Source organism: Apis laboriosa, unplaced genomic scaffold (genome assembly GCF_014066325.1).
Source record: "Apis laboriosa isolate Shangri-la unplaced genomic scaffold, ASM1406632v1 scaffold26_cov146, whole genome shotgun sequence".
NCBI classification, from domain to species: Eukaryota; Metazoa; Arthropoda; class Insecta; order Hymenoptera; family Apidae; genus Apis; species Apis laboriosa.
Window position 1 is genome coordinate 911,957 of NW_025222592.1, and position 19,543 is coordinate 931,499.

Here is a 19,543-nt window from a genome sequence, read left to right on the forward strand (position 1 = left end):
TTTTTTAAATTTTAAATTTCAAATATTATTTCATATTCATGTTAAAAATAATTATTATGTTAATAATAAACATTTAAAAATAAGATAACATATATAAATCCATTAGAGTGTAAAGTTCAGTGTTATAAGTTAATAAATTAACACATTAGCGACCAATAATGAAAAATTCATAAAAGTTTTGTAATTGAAATAAAAATAGAAATATAAAGTAACCGTGAATTAAATATCATATTTAATTATAATTAATGATAAATAATATAAATTATTATTTTTAGTTTTATTTTTATTTATTTTTAGTTTTAGTCATGGAAGAATATATGTATCACTTAAATATTACATTAAGGTCGTTAATGTATTAAATAATGCTAGAAGAAAAAATTGAAATTCAACTATTTAGATACTCATAATCTTTACAAAGAATCTTCTCGACTGTAATTAAAAAAGAAAATTTTTTTTTTTAAAAATATAATGATGATTCAAACACGTCGAATTTCTTTCGCGTTTATTCAATTTCTAACATTCTTTCTTTTTCATTCATTCTTTCATTCTTTCGTTCTTGCTAACGTATATAAAATATGTATTGATTATTTTAATTTTTTTTTATAAATCCGTTCTTATATCCAAGGGATGCTAAATCGAAATTTTTTGCTGCTCACAAAAATCGCACATATTTTACAATAGTAATAAAATACAATAGTAAAATTTTTCTGATAAAATTGTTTTCTATTTAACAAAACATACGAATAAATCTTATATATAATTCGATTTTTTTTTCGAATTACTTTAGAAATCACAATTAACATTTATTATATTTAATTAATATTTTACAAAATAAAAGTAAAAGGTAAAAGTTTTAAATTTCATACATAAAATATGAAGCAACGTCCTCATTGAACCAAAAAGTTTTTTCAATTTATTAGATGTTTTTTTGTAACATATAACAACATCAAGCAAAAAAAATTTTATCTTTATTGCTGTAATGAGGATGCAGCTTTATATATCATAATTACTATTTGATTATATATAATTTTGACTGCATGTTTTATTGCGTGTCCGCATGACCATTGATTTCATTTCGAAACAACATTCGTAAATTGTCCGAAATAAGTACCAAAGCAGAAATTATTTTTAATTAATGCATCATTGAATACAGAAGAAGACAATAGGCAACATCTATTGCAATTAAAAATAACAAGCAGAGATTGCTGCAAATATTGCGACATAACTACAATTATAAACACATAATTTATACGATTTATTATTTATTATGAGAAAATAACAATATATTGTGAAAAAAAAAAATAATAATAATATATAATCTTTTTTTTAAATAAATGAAGTTAATAATTTAATATATGTTTCTTTATTTTATAATAATAATTCAATAAATGTAATTAATAGAAACAATTTTATGATTATTTGTTTTTATTTTTTCTTTTTAAGCTTTGTTTAAATCTTTATAAAAAATGAAAATAATGATCTTATTACATTGATAACGTGCCAGATATTAAATAGCATTTCTTTCTTTTTTTTTTTTTTAATATTTAAATACATGCCTTTTAACAAGCTTTTATGTGCTCGTGTATTCACAAATTCATACAATGATAGAATTTGAAATATTTTGTGAATTTTTAATGATAAAAAAAATGATGTCATTTATAAATTTATTTATTAATATAAATTGTAAAAAATTTTTTAATTAATTTTTTATATAAGTTTTATATAAAATTTAATAATTTTCTTTGCAGATAATTTCTTTTGAAACAATTGTGAGATATAATATAATTATCAAATTTGACACCATTTTTTTAACATTAATGGTGCAAAAAAATGTATCAAATTCTAACGTTAAAAAATATGATCTGAATACGAAAAAAAAGAATCAAAAAATTGCAAAATTTTTCCAATTAGCAAGCAGTGCTGGGGATAATAGTATTCGAAAACTGAGTTTTAATTTTTTCAATTAATTTAATTGTACAAACCAACAATAAATTCTATATAAATCAATAATAGGATGTATATAAATCAATAGGATGTAATTATAATTAAATTATTTGCTTAACATTAAATCATTGATAATAAGAATTAATAAAAAGATATTATCTTGATATCTTTCGATCAAGATAAAATAAATATTAATAAGATATATACATATATATTTTTTCTTTTCATTTTTTTTTGTTTAAAAAAAAAATAGTTCCATTTTTTCAAGTTTAAAAATATTATCTATGCTATACTTTTACTTCAAAAAAGCAATTCCAATTCACAAATATTCTTTAAAGCTTTTGAATCTTATATTAATCTAGATACGATAAATCTTCAATTTTTATAATTTTAATATTGAAAAGATAAAAATTTTAAAAATTCTTTTTCCTATATAACCACTATAATTTGTACTTTTAATCTAAAAGAATTTCTGTTTCTAAAAGATACTAAAAAGTAAATAAACAAATAAAACATATATCTTTATAAAATATTTCATACTTTTAAATAATACTTATACTTTTAAAATATTACATACTTTTTCTCTATAAAATACGTTAATAAAAATATTAAATTTGTTTGCATATAACTTATAATGTTAATAATTAATATTAATCAAAAATTAATAAAACACTATTCAAAACGATATTTTTAAATAATTTAAATAAAAAAATCAATAAATTGATAAATTCATAAAAATTCCATTAAAATTTATCTTATAAATTTTTAAACTAATTTTTTAATTAATAACAAAAAAGAAAATAAATTTTTTATTAATAATTGTTTTACGATTAAAAAAAAATATTATTAATAAATTTATTTTCTCTATTCTAACAAATTTCAGTAAAAATTTAAATTGTGATTCGAGATATGGAAAAGATTTATCAAATTTCCCCAGCACTGCACAGAAACGAAAATTCTAATCGCGATTAATCGCGCAACTAATAGGAATATTTTCGCGTATACTAAAGCTCTGAATATTCTCGTAGGCGTGTAAACTCTTGTTGTTGTTGATGTAGTTGTCGATGTTGTTGCTGTTAGCCGTGCTACTAACGCCATTACTATCGCGATTGTTAGTAGCAGTATTAGAACATTTAGCAGTAAGGCAGGGGCCGCATCGGATTGGCATGGGTCGAGCAGCAACAAGACAGTCAATTATCTGTCTTACAGTAGGCATGCAGGTTTTGCTGTACCCTGGAAAACACATATCACATGCTCCATCAGAACCGAACCATACATCAACTTCTATCACGCCATCAGGAAGGAGGGATTTCGATTATCTCGTTTTCTTTTCATAATAATATTTTCTCGCATGGCGATGAATATTTCTTGAATTCAAAAATTGAGAAAGAGATATCATTGAATAATATATCATAAAAACGAATATGAATATTTTGTTAACATATAGAACTCGAACATAATTTCGTTATAAAAGATCTAAAAACAGATTAGATTTAAGAAATCTAAAACAGAAAAATGGCGAATCTATACGAGATTATTCATACAGATGAAAATGAAATATTTTGATTTAAATAATTGATTAGTTTGTTTATTACAATAGTTTATCTTCAAATTCAGTAAGACAACGATAAATTGATTTTTTGTCAATTCATTTTATCTTAAAAAAATTTTGAAATTTCTATCTTTTTAAAACTTGATAGGTTTGTAAATTATGCATGGATTCTTTTTTTATTTTCTTATTTAGAGTGGAAACAACTTTTTTTTTATATCTTCTATATCTTATATCTTTTATAGTTTCTAATATATTTCTATTCTATTTTCTTGCAAATTTTTAAATAAATCAAAATTTTCAACAAATTTTATAAAATATAAAAATGATATCGATTATATTTATATTTTTTTATTAGAATTAATTAAAATTGAAATTACAAGTCTTGTATTTTTTTAAACTATTCATCTCTTTTTAAATTAAACCTATATTATCAACATTATAAAAAAATTTGAAAAATTTATTTTTAAATATTTTCTTATAAAAATTCTGATATAATTATTTTAAATTTAAATTAAAAAATATTATTAAAATATTAATATCTTTGATAGATATATATAATAAACTAACAATATTTTAAAAAATTTATAATACTCACAATTATAATCAAAGTCTATACATTCTTTTTCTTTCTTGAGACATTGTTCTCTTTCTTCAATTTTTAAGAAAATTTAAAAAAACATTTTGAAAATACATTGATTTTTATTTAATTTTAATTTTTTATGACGATTGCATGATAGAAGTAGTGATGGCCAAACACATTTCACATATCACGAAATAATCGAAAAATACAAACAACAAAGAAAAGAACGATATAGGGATAGAAAAAAGAAGCGAATTGGTCCAAAATGATACAAGGACAGCCTAAGGCTGTTTTAGTCGCACTCAGGAAGCACTTTTTTTCGTGAATTAACCCTTTGCGGTCGAAGGCCGGTATATTTCCAGGTAGTCGTTTTATATTCAATCCCATGTCAATGAGAATTTTTTATAACAAAAATAAATAGACATATATATTTTCTCTATAATAAAAATACATCAATCGAATTGCAAAACATTCGCGCTCTCTCTTTTTTTTTTTTTTGATTTTTTATGTTTATTCGATCATGTGATACTCTTATAGAAAAAGTGGCGTCCCCAAAGGGTTAAACCATCAATACTGTCAGCTTGAACATATTTCTCGCCACCTTCGTCTATCTACGTTATAAATAATAAGAACGAACAACAATTTGCTCGAGAGGAAATGAAAATAGTGTAGAAAAAATTAAGCTTGCGTACCAAACTAATAAAAAAATAGGGCTGAAAAGAAAAATGTGTTAAAAAAAAAAGACATCCTTTTCAATTAAGAAAAAAATTAAAGAAACAAAAATAAAAAAAACAAAATTAAAAAAAACTAATCATTTTTCGCAAAATCATTCGCAAACACGATGCTCTTCAACAATAGCTTGTCGAATAGACGCGATTATTGACAGAACAATGGAAATTAGGCACTATGAAAACATAGATATATATCTAAGAAGCTCAACAATTATACCAAACAACTAGAGATGTGCAAAATTGCCTCGGATCAATTTATGGGCTCGGATCAAATGGAAGTTTGAATAAAATTAAATGAGATCTCAATACTTTATCTTGTATTGTTCAAAAATTTTAAAAATTTCTAAAACATGAGCAATAGTTTAGATCTGCTCGAAATAATAATCGAAATGATTAGCTAAAGTTAAAATTCTTGAATAATACGAAAGTATTGCAAATCCGATCTTACTCGAATTTCCCCAATCCGAGTCGAAGTTCGGATTCTCGAATTACAAATTTGCACATTTTTATAAGCAACAATTCATTTCCATTGCACCTAAACATATTTACAATCGAGTCTATTGATAAATCTAAGTAAATATTTTATAATAAAAGTATTCTAAAAAAATATCAATATAAATTAATTATAAAAAAAGATATTTTTTAATATAATTCATGAGTATATTAATTCGTTCGAGGAACGATTTCATCACAGTTAGATGCAGTGGAGTATCGCTGATATTTGAATAAAATATTTGCAAAAAAGATAATAATTATAATCCCTGGATTTATTTCTCAAAGTGAGATTTATGATAAAGAGAGAGAGAGAAATGCATGATATTTAGATATAAAGTTACCAAAAAAAAAAAAAAAAAAAAAAAAAAAAAAAAAAAAAAAAAAAAAAAAAAAAAAAAAAAAAAAAAAANAAAAAGAAAAAGAAAGAAACTGATTCAAAATAAAAGAATAAACTTATAAGATATTTATAGAAATCTCCCGAGACAAAGAAAACATTATTTCATTATTATTATAATAACGGATATAGATGCATGATAATGAATAGAATAGATGAATAGAATCAAGAAACATTTTTCGTATCTCTCTCTCTTCTTGATTTCTCTTTATATTGTTTTTTTAAGAAAATACATATTAACGATTTAAAAACTATCATACAAAGATATGACGTTCGAGAGATAGTAAAAAACGCACGATATCTACAAAGATATAAAAAAACAATTGGCACATTTTCAATATAAATTTGTTTGGCAAATGTGTGTATGTATGTGTAAATCAATTAATTATATCAATACTCATCGCGCAGAAAGACAGTCTGTAATTGAATTAACGAATAATATTTCACATTTAAAATGAAAGCGCACGATCTTTTTTATCTTTCTAATCCTTTTTTTTTCTTTGTAATGAAGGATAAAATGAGATCAGCGGATTCCATTAGAAACATCAATTAATCACGTTCTTCGCGATCGATGTATCGCAGCCCATCCTAACATATATCATTCTTACATATTTTGTATAGAATATTTTATAATTAATTAAAATCATTTTCTTTTTATTTTTTTTAATATAATATTGACGAGTTAATTATAGGATTGTCTTGATAATTCGCTGTTCTCGAATCTTCGTGCATTATCCAGATTTCTCTTCGAATTTCTATAATTTTATTTTATATATGTTATAATTCTATTTTATATATGTTTTTGAGCTTCTTTTTAATTCTTCATCCTGTAAATTTACTTCAAATGCATATTATAATAATACACTTTGCGATTTATTTAATTTGTTTAATTATATACGACAGTTCTTAACGTAATTAGTTCGTTAACGTAATAATAATATATAATATTATATTTTTTTTTCTGGTTGTATTTCTTAAAGAAATATTTCCAAGGCTTGTATATTCTCATATGCATATCATTTTAGAATTCTTTTTTTTTCTTCACGGAGAACAATGTGCGATCCAATGATGTCATGCCAAGATTTTTCTCTATTTTTCTTTTTATATAATATTTCTGAAGAAGAAATTTTGTTGAAGAATCTCTTCGCATGAACATCATTGTTATTAATTAAATAGAATTTGTAAGTAGGATTAAATTGTAACATTTTTGGCATTTCTCTTTCTTTCGGAAAAGAATTTGTTTTCCGAGTTATAAATATATGTATATATATATAATATATATATTTTTTATTTTCTATATTGATACGTATATTCATTAACTAGATCTCTATTATAATATGAAAAATCTTGTATCTGTCGAAGTTATATCGATCAGAATTATCACAAGAGTGTCGATAAGTCTGCATCCTAGAATTTGCAGTTGGCCTAACGAGAATTCGAACTAATTTTTGTGTTTTATATATAATATATATTTGGTAACTTTTTTGTAACTAATATGAGCGATTTTTTTCAAACAGATTATATTTTTTTCATTACAGAGCAGTTTCCTTCTCACTGATTATCTTAATGCCATGTTTGGTCAGAATCATCTTTACAGTTTCGTTGTCTCTGACCTTTGGCTTCTCCATCCAATTTAGATCATTTTGCGCATCATCCTCCCTTCCTAGGTTCTCCACTAGGGAATCTAAGTTATCTGTGGATGAATCCATGTATCGAACATTGTCTGCTGATCTCTGCAGTGATTTACATCTTCTAGAATTTCTGGAAATACGTATATTATCTGCAGATCCAATCAGCTTGTTATTCTTAGGCCTAAAAACTTTATCATTGTTTTTGGAAGACGCTTTTGCTAATTGAAGATTATCCACTGACGAATAACGTCTCTTGTCCTGAGTAACATTAACTGGATCTTCAATTGGTTTTTTTCTGAATAAGGATCCTTTACGATTCATGCGTCTGGAGCCACTGGTCAGAATAGCCAGCTCATCCTTAGGAATAAAATATTTGTCTCGTGACTTTTTCTTGATAACGGCCGAATCTGAAATATTAAAAGACTTGGATAATTGTTTTTCATCAATTTGGTGAACTAATGATTCTGATCCACTTTGAAAACCACAATTCTCGATCTCGAAACTATCTTCATCCAATGATGGATCAATTGCAATACTATCACCGATTCTGGAGCTATCTTTTGGAAGACTTCTCGAGGAAGATTCAAATGCCCGACCTTGAATCAAATCTCTTGGTTCTCTGGTTATAGAATAAGATCTTGATTCCTGATCGGGGTTAAACGTGGCACAGATTTCATTGCAGATCTCGCATACTTCACACAGTTGGTCACAATCAGTTGTCGAGGAAACGAGTTTTCGATCTATAGTATCAGTAGATTCTTGCAAATTCCAAGAACTACAAATATCGCATTCTGTCGAATCCTCGTCAGCGATGGAGCTACAATTAGAACGTAGAATCACTTCTTCTGTTCCAATGACATCCTCCGTTCTTAGAGATAACTCGTTTACATAGCAACAAACAGAGCAAAATTCATCCGTTTGCATGTCTAATTCGTTTGCTGTAATTAACTGAGAAGTGCTATCAGCTTTCGATGGATCTTCATAACATATCTCTTGCATTTTCTTAATAGACTCGTAACTCTTTGATTTTTTCGAAAACATTTCCTCAGTTTTCGATTTTCTCCGAGGAATTGTTCTAGAATCGTTTGTAGTGATCACCGAATCCAAACTTCCTTTCAAAGGCACATCGTATTGTTTTGATTTTTTATTTTTTTCGTCGCTGATCACTGTGGACTCGTAAATTCTCGAATTGCTAGCCGTCTTCTGACCATTTAAACGAGATTTTCCTTCTTTTTTAGGACTTCTTGATTTCGACGATGATTTTGATACAGTTTTGTAAAATGTTTCTTCTGATTGTGTGCCTGATTCGGTATTCTTCTTTTCCTCTTTTTCGTTCTCTTTTATCCATTTCTCATCACTTTCATTGGTATATACTCGTATTTGACCGTTCTTTGTTTTCCTAGGACTTTTGCAAGCATTTACCACAGACTTTACATACTTACCATCTATTTCTAAGCTTACATCTCGTTTCAAGGATTTTCCATCTAGTGAGTCATCAGAATTTTCTTTCGTCATTTCCGTTCCATCATCGATTATTTCTTGTATTTTTACGGTGCTTTCATCACTCATTGAAGATGGAACAGGTGATTGTACCAATAGACTTAGTTTGTCGATACTTCCATCTGATTCACCTTTGTATATCGTGATCTCGCCTTTACTCTGTACACCACTTTCTTCGACAATCAATGTCGTTCCTTCTTTATCGAAAGCATTATGTATCATTGCACTAACCACTACTAATACTTGCGTATTTGAGCATCGAATACCATCGCTAGGAAAACCGTCTTGATCATAAACTTCATCGCTGTTCTTTCGATCAGCTTGTTGGCTTTTGTATTGTAGATTTTCCTGCTGATTCTCAAAAAAGTTATGCTTGCTTAACCGAGAATCTTCATCTACATCTTGGACTTCGTCTTCAACTGCATCGTCTAAACCGTACCATGTCAACCTGTAATCTTCTTTATCCACGCTGAAATCAGATAAGGCGCATTCGTGGCGTCCTCCACCATTTTTTATAGCAGATATCTTTGTAGACGAAACAGTTGAAGACGAAATCAAAGATTTAACATTGCGATTCTTGCCACTATTATCTCCTAATCCTACATCGATAATATCGTATTGGACTCGAGCTCTGTCAATCATTTGTAAAGATTTATCCGTACTATCTTTAGCCTCGATAGATGATCTCGCATTAATTTTAACAAAATTCTCGCATTTCGACGAAGTGGCGACACATGAGGACACTTCTTCCAGCTGACTCGATCGGGGCTGTACCCTCACCACCTTCCTGATCTTTCTATCATCGTCAACGAAACCTACCTCGTCGAGGATCTGCGACTCGCCGGTTTCGGTGGCGATGATCTGTTTCGCGAGACCTGGATACGCGGCCTTCGCGGTTGTTATATGTTTGGCGTTACCATTTTCGGCGACGAGAGCGCTAATAAATTTCTCGCGCGCCTCCTCGAGGCCGCTGACGTGACGTGAGGTGACACAAGCCACATTCGTTGCGTTCTGCATATTCTTACGCAGAACAGTGTCAGGCACATCGATGGATATAATTTCAATCGGACTCGGGGATTCCATGGTAACGTCGCTAGGCGACGGCGTGAGAAAGGTGCTTTGATACTTGGAATCAATGGTCAAGTAATTATTCGCATTGGGCGAGGTCAGTTCCAACTTACTTCAGTATCCAAGTAGATTGGCAGCGTGAAAAACAAGACACTATTTTTTATATGGTCTTCATTATTTTGATACTCGGTAGAAGTCCGATTCAGGACAAAAAATGTTTTATCTAATTTATTCTAACTTTAAAAAAAAATTATATTGAATGATTATAAGAAATTTCTTTCTCTTATTTTTTTATTAGAAAAGTATTGTTTAAATAATAAAGGGAACTAAAAAAAAAAAAGGAAAATTATCTTTATCATGAATCGGTACTTTTACTATGATTGACAAATTAAATATATTTAATTAGAGAAATCAATATATATAATGTAAGGAATATAAAAAAAAAAAATGCAGTTGCTAAGATTTATTTGTAATTACAGTATTAAAAAATAGATCGTTAAAATTTGATTTATATACAAATGAAAAATTCTTAGACTAGACTAACATATTGCTTTGTAATATTTGATGATCATATAATAATGAGTGACCCTTTTAACACTCAATAAATAATTTTTATAAAATAATATTATAATATAGATATATAGATATTTTCTAAGATAAGTAATTCAAAAAATCATTAAATATATAATAAAATATAATAAATTTCAAAAATTGAAAAATATTCATTAACAAGATTTATAATACATAATATATAATATAATATAATTTCATAAAAATAATTATATTATTTCGTTCATTTTCATTTTATAATTAAATATGTTTTTTATAAAATAAATCTATTATATCTATTTTTATAATATAATTTATAGTATTTGTAATATATTTAAAGAATTAATTTATAATAATAAACAGTTTCTTATTTTCATTCTTTCATACAATATTTTAAATTTCATATTTTTAAAATAAATTTAATATTTTAATTATTATATTCTTACAATTAGTGCAATATTATTGAGTATTAAGAGAGTTAAATTTTAATCATAAATATATACTCATATTACTTTGTATCAATTTTTAAGTTAACTAATTCCATACACTCTAAACTCACCAACTATGTGGAATATGAATGCTATAAAAATATAGGCTTTTCATACAAAATACATAAAAATAAATTTTTATTTAAATCTATTGGAAGATATGCTATTAAATTAGCACTAATTATATGATCTATCATTTCAGTTAAATTATGTTAGACTCACATTGTTGATGCTGTTGTCTTTGCATCATAAATTCCTTGTTTATAGACATAATCAATCACAGCATCTTGTAAGAGATATCTGACGCTTTCACCTCGCTTTAATGCTCTTCTTATTTTACTTGAACTGACTTCATTTGGAATCCATTCAGTTACTATGTGTATATTGTGCTATATGGAAGTTAATTATTAGAATATAATCACATTACATAAGAGATATATAATCAATATTGATAAGATCATTTACCATATGTTTAGAAAGAATGTCTGAATCATATATAAATTTATTTGGATTAGAACCTTCTCTAGTAATAACTACAAGACCATGTTCTCCAACAATAGCATCAATCTATAAAAAAAATATAAATATTTCTTTTAATTATTAAAATATTATTAATATTATTAATATTATTATAGCATTATTAAATATTATTAATAGCATTATAAAAGAATATCAATTTACATCTTCTTCCATCCAAAGATCATAAATTCCAAAACTTTCTAATAAATCAGCACCACATAATAGTTTAATTTGAATTGGTGTACAATCAGAACTATTTTTTATATTTTCTGGAATCCATTCCAGATCTTCAATTGGAATATTATGTTTAATATTGTTTGAATCAAATACCATGGAATTCAATAAATTTTGATGGTATTGTAAAGTTATTCTAGTCCTTGACCAACCATTTTGTTTAATTTCCCAAGTACTAAGTCGAATCCAATCATTATTTTGTAAGGCTAATCTTAACATAGCACATCTGTGTGTTGCACTTGCTAGTTCTTTTTTGGCATATGCATCATGTACTGGAGATATAACTCCACCAACTACAATATGCGTGCCCATTCTATGTAGATGATCTCTGGCAATTTCTATAAATTTCAAATGAAAAATTATTGCAATATTTAATATAAATTTTATAATACTTATATATACATAAAATACATAATACTTATATATAAAAAAAAGGATTATATTTAATGACAATTATAAAATATATTATAAAAAGATAGAATTAAAGTTATTTTTATAAAATAAAAAAATTATATATATTTAATTTTGTTTAAAAGAATTAATCATTCTAAACGATTTTTTATATCTTGATAATATCCGTTGATTACATAATATATTTTTAATAATGATTTGTTCAAAACAAAATATAGTTATTATAAAATTTGTCTATTATATTATACATATTGAAGAGCTTTATGAAATATTTACGAAGAGACTGATATTGATTATAAGAAATGATATATATGTACCAAACATTCTTAAATGCATATTGGTTGGAGGGTTATAACTGCCACACGAAAAAAGAATAACACGCGTTGGTGCCATTTTTTCTTTTTTTATCTGACTGCATGTGATGACAGTTTTACTGGACTGCTGAAATTCTCTTCTCGTAACTTTATAGAGATAAAACACGCAATATTTAAGCCGATGCGTAGTAATGCGAGATAAATCGTTATACGAACTACTGTAACAACCAATTACACTATATGAACTACACACTGGCTGATGTTTCAGCCATATTTGAAATGATGCTACTACAGGAGTCAGTTGAGAAATTGTTCTTAACATACTAATTATCTTAAATAATTTTAAAATTTGTTAACTTTTCTAACATACTGTATATTTTGATCTTTTATATAAGCAATCATTGTCAATTAAAAAATTTATATACGATAGTCAATTATTAATTTGATGCACGTTAAAATATCGTCACTTTCCTTTCAAAAGGTTGTTTAAAACGATCTATTGTATTGACTTAATACAAATTGTCTATCTACTTATATTGTGATATTTATTATTTTATTTGATTGATATATTGGAATAATATACATAATTATTTTATACAAAAAGTTCGAAATAATTTTAAATAATATGAAAGTTATAATATAACATAATAAATAATTTTAGAAATATTAAGTACTTTTATATATAAGTAATAAAGTATATATATAATAAATATATTATATATATTTTTATATTAAGTAATTTTAAAATATTTTTTATTATTTAAAATTAAAATTATTTAAAATTGTATAATTATTTAATAACTTCATTAAATTAAAAAAATTCATGAATATAAATTAAAAATTATGTAATATTGAATATTCTATTTTATTATATTATATATATATATTATTTATTATATTATTATATTATTATATTATATATTATTATATTTATTATATTATATTATATTATATTATATATATATTTTTTTAATTATATTATTCTCTATCTAATTATATTTGAAAATAGGTTATAAAATGTGTATATATATTATGTATGTATGTATATGTTTTTGCCATAGAATTATTTGCAATTAAATGTAATATTGATTTCAATATTTTTATCTACCATTTTTTTAATATTATTTTATTTTTTAATGATTTAATAACGTAAGAAAAATTAATTTATTCTTTCCTTTAATCATTTTTATCAATCTTTTTATTTTTATATTCTTTTATTAATATTTTATTAATATTGTCATATAATATGTATTAAATGAATTTCATAATATGTCATAAATATAATACGATAACTTCCGATGTTCATTTATTCAAAAATTATTTTTATTTCATTTTATTATCTAATAAAAATATAATGCTAGGATAGGACATTGATGGCGCCAAAGTAAAATCGATATTATCAATGGAATACATTGATAAGATAATTTCAGATTAACAAATTTGATATGTGATTAATTATATTCGATATGAAAGTTCATGTATTATATGATATGTACTTTTTAAGTTATTTAATTTATATAATCATATTATATATTTTTAAAAAAATGAAACACAAATATGATTAATAAAATATTTTGATTATTATATTTATTTAATATATTTTTATAATTATGCAACTCTATATAATTTTTCTTATGGTTCTGAACGATTAAAATACATTTTTTTAAATGAAATGTAAAAAAATTTGTTTTATTAAGATCTTAATATTTTATATAATAAAATCTATAAAATTTATAAAATATCTATAAAAGTATATGTATGTTAGTTATAAAATCTATTTCTCGAATTCTAGAATATTCTAATTATATTATTCTTATAAAAGTTCAATATTCATAAATAAAATTCTATTATGAATGTATTTATTATTTTCAGAATGAGTCAGCAATGTCAATAATATTAGCAGTAAAAAATGTCCTTGATTATTCTGATAAGTGAGTTGTAAATTTTCTATACTAAGAAATTATAATTCTGTAAAGTTGATCGTAAAACTGGATAATTATAGAATATTTTTTAAAAACATGTGCAAGAAATATTATTCGACATAATAATAATAATTCTCAATAATTTTTAAATAGAAATTTTAATAGTAAAATAAATAAGTAATAAAAATTAGTAAAATAATTTTTTTAAATAAAATAAAATAAAAATTTATTTTGATAATTTATAAAACTTAAAAAATTGTTAAAATTTATAATTATTAACAATTTGTATCTAATACAATTTCAATTGCTCTACATATGAATAAATAAGTATTAATCGACATTTTTGTATAACTTTTTTGTATAACTTAAAATATATAGCTTATAATATATGTAATATAACTTAAAATATAAAGCTTTAAGATATAAATTCAATCTTTTTTACACTATAATTTAATTTATTCTTCCTTGCATATTTATCTCATTCATTTTGTTTATTTATTCATATAGAATCTAGATAAATTTGCTTTTATGAGAAAAATTATGAATTTATTTTTCTAAATTTAATTAATTAATTTTTATATTCTATATTCATAAAATTTCTACAAATATATTATTTTAAAAGTTTGGAAAAGTTATTATTTAGAATAATATTTTATATAATATTTTGAATAATTATTCAATTTAGAATAAATAATTATATAATATTATTATATAATAATATTATTATTATTAATTATAATTTATATAAAAAAAACTAAAAATAATTATTTATAATAAATATTTATTAATGTTGATAACTATTTTAGGTAAATAAAAATTTTAATAGATAAAATATGTTTATAAAAAATAAAGATTATCGTTTTGATGAAGTAAAACAAATTTGATATTAAATATTTGTTTAAATTTGATTTATAAATATTTGTTTAATATTATATCGCCATCTTTATATTAGTATATATTATTTTATTATTCAATAGATTTTAATTGTAATAAATAAATGTAATATATGTTTTTTGATGATTTTATTTTAAATTCTTTACTACTTTCTTTTAAATATTAATTTTATATTCGAACATAATTTTATTATTCGTTATCCAAAAATTTAAAATTTCTTGAAAAATAAAAATCAAACACTTGAATAAAAATATAAAAATTCAATTTTACTACACCAATTTAATTCATTCTATATTTTCATCTCCATCTATATCTTCAATCAAATAGATTCGATGAACAATTCATTTTATTTTTTATAAATTCAACCAAATATTTATATTTTCAAAATTATTTTATTTAACGTTTATAAACTTATATTCACTCATTATTCTCTACAAATATATTGTTTTTAAAATTTCATGAATTCTTCTATCACATAAATTTTTTTATTATTTTATCATTTTATATATGTATATTTATATTATATATATATATATATAATTCTGTAATTTTAATTTTTTTTTAATTTAAATATAATCAAAATTAATAAAATCTCTTTTTGAATATACAAATTTTATCATCCATTCGTTTATAAATATGTCTTTCTTAAAATTTTTCTAATTTCTCTCTGATATAAACTCTAGCATATCCATTTATCATTCTTTAACATTTTAAGTATATTTCTTCTTATTTTTCTAACAGAGGTGATTTGTTGTTCAAACTCATCCAGATCATTATTCTATATTCTATATTTTCAAAATTATCTTCTTTTAGATATATAAATTTCATGCTTACTTGTTATTTTCTATAATATTTTTTACATTCTTTACAAATACACTTTTTTCTTCATTTTAACAAAGATCTTTCCCAAAATTTTTCAAAGAATAAAAACCAAATTCCTTTAAAATAGAAATTCAACTTTCTTATATCAGGATTCAATTCATCTCTTGTTGCATTTTCATCTCCATCCACACATTATCATTTAGATAGATGATCTTCATTGTTTTCGAAACTCAATCAATTTTATATTTTCAAAATTATTTTAATTTTTTCTTTTATATATGTAAACTTTATACTATTCACTTGTTTTCTGATTCAAATATATCTCTTTCTTAAAATTTTTCGAATGCCTTTTTTTCTTATATCCATTTATAATTTTTTACAAATATATTTCTTACATTTTAATAAAGATTTTTTCCAAAATTTTTCAAAAAATAAAAATCAAATTTCTTTAGAATAGAAATTCAATTTTTCTATATCTAGATTCGATTCGTTCAATTGTTTCATTGTATTTTTATCTCTTTCTACATATTCTTATGTAGAAAGGTAGACTCGTCCTTAGTGCAAGTGGGGATGATTTCGACCATATGGAAACGAGCCACGTGTCGTTAGCAGCGCGCGCTGATACACAATTCCGCGAAACTTGGCCGGATGTTGAGCCACGTAGGACGGATTTCACTTCGAGAATCTGATTGCACTGTAATTAGTGGAGTGCGTAGTAACACATGCTTTATTATCATTACATCACGAATAGAGATGGTCTGCACCCTTTATCAGAACTCTGCTCACGTTCCTGATAATGACATTACGCATTTTTTAGGATCTTCTTCACTCTATTTTTGTCGATTCGGTTCGTCTACAGATTTATTCTTTCGAATCTTATTACGCATTAAATTCTCATCTATTTTATCTCGAACATTCGGATGCGCATGTTATCTTGAGATTAAAGCCGGAAATGAATTGAAGCTCATTTTTGCCTCGGAATTTCTCATGTTTTTATTATTCGTTTCTCTTGGATTGCATTTTTTCTGAAGATCATTTGAATAAAATGAATCGAGGTATTTACGATTGTATTTTGATTTTTTTAATTATTTTTTAACTATTTACAAAGATAGGAAATAAATTGAACAAAAATACAGAACTAAAATTATTTTTTGTCTATTCACGATTTTTAATGAACAAAAATTGTTTTTTATTAATATTGTTTTATAATAATAATATAATAATAGTATTTGAATTATTAAAATATGAATTTAATTAAAAAATTTTTTAATGTGCAAAATATTTAAAAATCCTTATTTTTATTGCTAATTTATCTTCATTAATTTATAATAATTTAATTATTATTTTTAAATAATTAAAAAATTATTATTTCAGCGAATAATAATTTCTTATTATGTTAAAAATAATTTTACATAAAGAAATTCAAATTAAATTTAGAATAGATTAAAGGAAATTTATAAATATATGTATTCAAATTTAAAAATTTAAAAATTATATATAAAATAAAGAATTTTTCACAAATAATTATAAAAATAACTATTTGTAATAAATGATTATTGATATTAGAACATTATTTTAGATAATGAAAAATTAATAGAAATTAATGAAATACTTAAATTTAAGGATAACAAAAGAAAAATTGGTTATTTTAATAAATTAAAAGTTTGATTTTAATTTATATTTAATATTTTTATCATCTTTTTTATCGCTTTTTTTTGTTTTAATATATATTTTATAAATACATTTTATTATTTAGCAAATTTTAATTGTAATAAATAAATTATATATATATATTAGAAATTTCTTAGTATTTTTAAATTTTTGAATGATAATATATTTAATTTACTCATTATGAACATATCAATTTATTTATTCATTTTAAAATATTTGTATAATATTAAAAAAAATATATTATAATAGATAATAATATACATATATTAGATAATAAAAAATGAACATAAAAATAAAAATGTTAAAAATATTTTAAAAATATGTTCATTAAAGAAAGAAATTAAGACTAAATTAAAAATTAAAACTCCAAAATCTTTATGACACCACAAAATTATTTTTTTACATATTAAATCTGAAAGATAAAACACAAATTTTTTTTTATTGAAAAATAATTATACAATTTTAATTTTTTTGTTTTATAATATAGAGATTTGGTTTAATAGGAATAATAGAAAAAATACTTTCAGTTTTTATGAAACAAAAACTTGTCTGTTTGAGGTTCGTATTATATGCAAATACTAAATACTTAAATTGCTGGAATATTATGAATATTGATACATAAATAATTCATATTTACTTTATTATTCTTAATGAATACTTCTTGTCTTTCTTTTATAAATTTATTTTTAAAATTATCGTTTTGTTTTAAATATTTAATTAAAATATAAAAAAAAAAATATGAATTAAAATAAAATTTTTTAAGAATAAATAAATATAAATTCAGAAAAAATATTTCTAAATTATAAGTTATAAAGAATTTCATATGAAAAATTTTCAATATTTTTTTAAATATTTGTCATTTGTAAGAAATTTCATTTTTATTTTATATTATCAATTATATTGATATGTTATACATGTATGTATTGTACTCTTTAAACTTTATAATCAGGAATTAATCAAAATGTTTTGTAATATGAGATATAATTCTTTGACTTTGCATTTTATTCTTATCTTAATGAGTATTACTATCTTTAAAAATATTTCTCGCTAGAACCTTGTTCAAATTAGTCAAATTATCTAAATTATTTGAGTTGGAATACTTACATAACTTGAAATTACGGTACCAATTTGTGATTATTTATTTGATTCGAATATAATCGATTTTAAATAATTTAAATCATTTTACTAATGTGAACTAATTATAATTGTATTTTTGATTATTTGATTTATTTTTTTACCAATTTTAAATAAAATTGTTTTTAATAAATAAGTATTATTCAATACAATTTTTTTTTAAATATCTTTTGCAATTATTATTTTCATATAACATTCATTCGAAGAAAACATGATATAACCGAAAAAATTTTTAATTTGGAAAAATTATAAATAAAATTAAATTTTAATTTTAAATAAAGAAAAATTGAAGAATATTTTAAATTGAAAAATATTTGCAATTATTATTAGAAATTATTCTATAAATATAGATTTTTAAAACAAAACAAAACAAAATTTTCATAACAAAATTTTTACATAAAGAATTTTTTACTTTTTATATAAATCTTAAATTAAGTTGAAATAAAATAAATAAAATTATAAATTTTATTAATATATAACTTATATGTTGAAATAAATAAAAAAAAATTGAAATATTTGCATAATCTCTCAAATGTTATTTAATTATATTATATTATATTATTATATTTCACTTAATATTTAAATCATAAATAAATAATTTATTCTCAGATTTAATATAAAATATGATAGGCATTGAAACTAGAGGATATTGTATCCCATTATTGTGATATGTGTGATGTGTTTTATTCT

General features: G+C 22.8%; 2 protein-coding genes across 2 annotated transcripts; both read right to left on the reverse strand.

Moving 5' to 3' along the window:
- Positions 1 to 2,765: 2,765 nt before the first annotated feature.
- On the reverse strand, positions 2,766 to 9,784 carry LOC122713758. The gene is made up of 2 exons (XM_043934497.1): positions 9,647 to 9,784; positions 2,766 to 3,177 (listed from the first exon to the last, which is right to left on the reverse strand). The coding sequence occupies exon 2, from the start codon at positions 3,158 to 3,160 to the stop codon at positions 2,903 to 2,905; it is 258 nt and encodes an 85-aa protein (XP_043790432.1). The 5' UTR covers positions 3,161 to 3,177; positions 9,647 to 9,784; the 3' UTR covers positions 2,766 to 2,902.
- Positions 5,825 to 12,732, reverse strand: LOC122713756. Its single transcript, XM_043934495.1, has 5 exons — positions 12,414 to 12,732; positions 11,614 to 12,023; positions 11,398 to 11,499; positions 11,155 to 11,321; positions 5,825 to 10,007 (listed from the first exon to the last, which is right to left on the reverse strand). The coding sequence occupies exons 1-5, from the start codon at positions 12,730 to 12,732 to the stop codon at positions 7,229 to 7,231; spliced, it is 3,777 nt and encodes a 1,258-aa protein (XP_043790430.1). The 3' UTR covers positions 5,825 to 7,228.
- Between the last annotated feature and the right edge of the window lie 6,811 nt (positions 12,733 to 19,543).